General features: G+C 58.0%; 1 protein-coding gene across 1 annotated transcript in view; it reads left to right on the top strand.

Moving 5' to 3' along the window:
• The window catches only part of LOC110406611, an 11,970-nt gene extending 10,715 nt beyond the window's left edge, over positions 1–1,255 (top strand). The window contains exons 6-10 of the mRNA XM_021413364.1: positions 9–155; positions 424–525; positions 657–759; positions 889–948; positions 1,032–1,255. Coding sequence (XP_021269039.1) covers positions 9–155; positions 424–525; positions 657–759; positions 889–948; positions 1,032–1,177 — 558 coding nt within the window. The 3' untranslated portion in view covers positions 1,178–1,255. The remainder of the gene's footprint in view (positions 1–8; positions 156–423; positions 526–656; positions 760–888; positions 949–1,031) is intronic.

Below are 4,401 nucleotides of genomic sequence, written 5' to 3'. Positions count from 1 at the left end.
CCCCCCAGGATGACATGAATGTGCGCTGGAGCTCCATGAGGCTCTTTAAGCTGCTGCTGCTGCAGCTGGGCAATAGACAGCTGCTGCCGCAGGCAGAGAGGAGTCTGCTGCTGCTCTGCATCCACCTGAACGAGGACCTCCCCAAAATGGCCCAGGTGGGGGCAGCTTGTGGGTCACGGGGTCGCCTGGCGTGACCCCAGCCCACCCCATTGAGTCCCAGCACCATGAAGGCTGGGAGGGGCCTCTGAGGTCGCCGGGTCTGACCGGCAACCCCCCCCCCCAACACCCACGCATAGATCCCCCCCTAAGCCCCCCAGACTCTGTGGGCCGGTACCGGCTCTGGTGCCACCCCAGGGTGCGGATGGGATGGGGGGGGACCCCAGGCTCTGCCGCCAACACCCCCCCCGTGTCGCTGCCCCCCAGACCGCTCGGGATACCCTGAGCCAAGCCGCCAAGCTCCTGGGCTGGAAGGAGCTGCAACGCCTGGCCAAGAAGGCGGACAGCATCAAGATTGCCAACTGCGTGGTAAGGACCCCCAGCCCTCAACCCCTCCCCGTCCCCCACACCAGAACCCCCCCCCTTGCTCCAGCAGAAGTGGAAGGGGGGGAGGGGGGGGCACAATGCAGGTGCCACCCGCACCCTGGTGCTCTCTGCAGCTTCAGAAGGCAGACAGCGCCCTGGAGCCGTACCTGGAGCAGTGCGTGCAGCACCTGCACAGCCCCCAGGTGCAGATGCGGGAGGCGGCCGTGCGCTTCCTGGGTGAGTCCAGGCCCCAATGGGTCCCCCTCCCTCTGACCCCTGGCTGAATGCTGCACTGTGGGTTCTCTGGGGCCACCCCGGGGGTCCCCGGGGGCACCGTGCGCTCCCTGACGGTGGCCACGTCCTCAGGGCTCCTGGCTCAGCGGCTCCACAGTGAGAACCCGGAGCGGATGCCGGACATCCGCAGAGGTGAGCTGCTGCCCCTCACCCACCCCCCGCCCCCCCGATCCCGCATGGGGCCAAGGTGGTGACGCAGCTCCGCTTCATTGCAGCCCTGCAGAGTGCCCAGGAGGACAGCGAGCCGGCCGTGCGCTGCCTGGTGCAGCAAACGCTGCTCATCCTCAGAAAACTGAAAGGCACGGCGCCCACCAGGCCCGGGGCGCTGCACTGCTGGCTGCAGAGGATGTGTGGGAACTAGAGCCGTGCAGACAGGGCACGCTCCGTGTTTGTTGGAGGGTTCCACGTAGAGCCAAAATAAAGGGGATGTTGTGTTGGAGCTGCTCCGTGCTTCGGGGTTTGGTGTTGTGATGCGTTGTCAGCTGCGCAGCGTCGCCGCGCGGATCCCCTCTGTGCGGGGGAGCAAAGTGCTCGGGGGAGGCGTCCCGCATTCTGCTGCTCAGTGCCGCACGAAACCCAATCCCAACAACCACAAACCCAAAGACCAGAACCAGAACCAGAACCCTATCCCCGCCCCTGTCCCCATCCTCAACCCATCCCATCCCCACCCACATCTCCATCCCCCTCCCCAACCCCAATCCCATCCCCAACCCCATCCCAACCACAACCCCAATCCCATCCCCATCCCCGTCCCCAACTCCATCCCCAACCCGTCCTCATCTGTTGAGGGATCAGGGTGGCTATGACTCGAGCGACTGTACGAGCAGGGAAGTACTGCAGAGTGCGTGTATGGAGTAGTTCTGGGTGGACAGTCAGCAGGACCGAGGGGTCCTTGGGTGGGGCGGAGTCCAAGGACAGAAGTATCAGGAAGTTAACTGTTGGGCGCAGGGGGCGGTTGCTGTTTGGCTTTGTTTGTTCAACAAGTTGTAATCACCCATCAGAGGATGGGGCTGGGGTAGCCCCACCAATGGCAGTTTGCCAGGTGTAACTCAGTTTCTATATATGTTGTGAAGTACTCCATTAAAGTTGAAGCTTGCGTACTCATATTGAGATTGTCATGCTTCCTGCACCGTGTAGCGTTCGGCTCTAAATCCCTGGAAAATCCGCAGCAGCCCGTTCTGCTTCCTGCTTTCCCAGCTTTCTCTCCACTCTCATCACAGCTTCCTGCCTACTCCCTACCCTTCTCAGGGGGGGCCCTTCTCATGCCCTTCGCGCTTTGCCCCCCACTGCTAACCAAGTCCATGCCCGGTAGCTACCCTTCAACCTCCTCCGCACTTTGCCTTCCTCTGCACAGACGCTTGCTGCTGCACAGAGCTCCTGCCCGCTGCATAGCTCACGCAGTGCATCTCTTGGGGAGCAGGCAAGGTGCCCTGTAGCTACCCACACCTCCGCCCGGGCATGGCTTGGCAGCTTGCCTTCAAACCCACAAGCCAAAGGACTTCCTCTTACCTCTGCACCAAGGTTCTTCTCCTTCCGCGCAGCTCCTGGGGCAAGCAGGGCCACAGCTCTTCCCACAGTCCTCCACTCCTACAACTTTCCTTGGTTTTCATTCTTTGCCGTGCTCTGCTTTCCTTTGCTGTGCCATACTTAGCTTTCCTAGTGGCTTTCTCTCTCTTGCCATCCCTTCTTTTTTAGTTTTTATTCTCTTTTCTTTTTTCTCTTTTTTTTCATTCTTTTTCCTTCAACCCTCCCCTCCCCCTTCCCACCCCCTCTCCTCTTCCCCTCTCCCCTCCCCTTTTCTCCTTCCTCCCCTCCCTCCTCACTCCCCTGCTTCACTTCCCCTCTCTCCCCCCCTTCCCCCTCTTGCCTCCCTTGCCCCTCTCCTTCCCTCTTGCCTTAGCCTACACTTTCCTTCACTGCCCTTCACTTACCTTCTCTTCACTTCTTTCTCCTCTTCTCTTCTGCTAAGACTCTTGCCTTACTTTCCTTTGCTGTGCTCTGCTTTGCTTCTCTCTTGGCTTTCTTCACGTTTCTTGCCATCCATTGCTTTCTTAGCTTTTTTCTTTATTTTTTCCTCTTTTCTCGATTTTTTTAATATGTTTTTTTCTGATTTTTTTTCTATTTTTTAAATTTTTTTCATTTTCTTTTCTCTTTTGTCAGTGGTTATGGTATATGGGGTAGGATGGGAATGGGATATGGGGTGTGGGGATATGGATCTGGAATGGATACGGATACGCGATGGAATATGGGATGGCTATGGGATGGGATATGGGAAGAATATGGGATGGATGTGGAATGGGATATGAGGATAAGGATCTGGGATGGATTTGGGGATATAGATACGGGCTGGACTATGGATACAGAATGGATACGGGATGGGATATGGGATGGGATAAGGTGGGATATTGCCCTCTGCCCTTTATTCACGTGGGGGCACAGGGGGGAGCATCCCCCAATTCCCTGTTATCACCAAATAAACCCTAATTACAAAAATAAGGGGCGCCCTCCCCACCCCCACCCCATGGAAACAACGTGGTCTGTGGGGGGGATCCCCAGAGGGGTGTCCCCAGCTTTGCGGTGTGACACAGGGGGGGTGACACAGGGGTGCCCCCAGCTTTGGGGTGTGTCATGGTAGGGGTGATACGAGGGTGACACCAACTTTGGGGTGTCCCCAGGTCTAGGGTGTGACATTTTGGGGGTGATACGGGGGTGCCCCCAAGGGGATGTCCCAACTTTGGGGGTGTGACACCATGGTGCAGTGTCCCCACTTTCCCTGCCGGCCAGAGAGCGCCAGGGAGGCCACCGGTGCCACCCGGGACACCACCATGTCCAGCAGCGGGGTGCCCTGCAGGGGAGGAACAGGGAGGTTGTGGGAGGTCCTTGTCACGGCTGAGGTGCTCGGGACCGGAGGAGCCCACAGCAGGGAGGGCTGAGAGCAGCACAGCACTTGCACAGTGCTGCATGCGGCCCCGCCGTCAATGTCACTGATGAAGGTATGAAAGAGTTTCGGCCCCAGCATCGACCGCTGGGGGACACCACTCGTCACCGATCTCCATCCTGACATGGAGCCATTGACCACCACTCTCTGGACTCGATCCTGCAGCCAGTTCTTCATCCATCCAGCATTCCACCCATCAAAATCCATCTCCTTCCAGTGTGGAGAGAAGGATGTTGTGGGGTACCGGGTCAAAGTCCATACTTCAATCCAGATAGATGACATCTATGGCTCTTCTTTTGTCCATCGATGCCGTGAATCCCTCACAGAAGACCACCAGGGTTGTCAAGCAGGATTTGCCCTTGGTGAAGCCATGTTGATTCTCCCGTATCAGCTGCCCGCCTTCCATGTGCCTTGGCATCGCTCCCAGGAGGATCTGCTCCGTGATCTTCCTCCCTGGGACAGAGGTGAGACTGGCAGGCCGGTAGTTCCCGGGGTCACCCTTTTTACCCTGTGTAAAAATGGCGGTGATGTTGCCTTTTTTCCAGCCACCAGGGACTTCACCGGAATGCCACAACTTTTCAAATATCATAGAGAGTGGCTTGGCACCCACATCAACCAATTCCCTCAGGACTTTGTGGGAAAATTTT

The sequence above is a fragment of the Numida meleagris genome, chromosome 14 (assembly GCF_002078875.1).
Source record: "Numida meleagris isolate 19003 breed g44 Domestic line chromosome 14, NumMel1.0, whole genome shotgun sequence".
Taxonomy (NCBI): domain Eukaryota; kingdom Metazoa; phylum Chordata; class Aves; order Galliformes; family Numididae; genus Numida; species Numida meleagris.
Note: the sequence above shows the minus strand (reverse complement) of the source record. Positions and strands in the feature narration are given on the sequence as shown.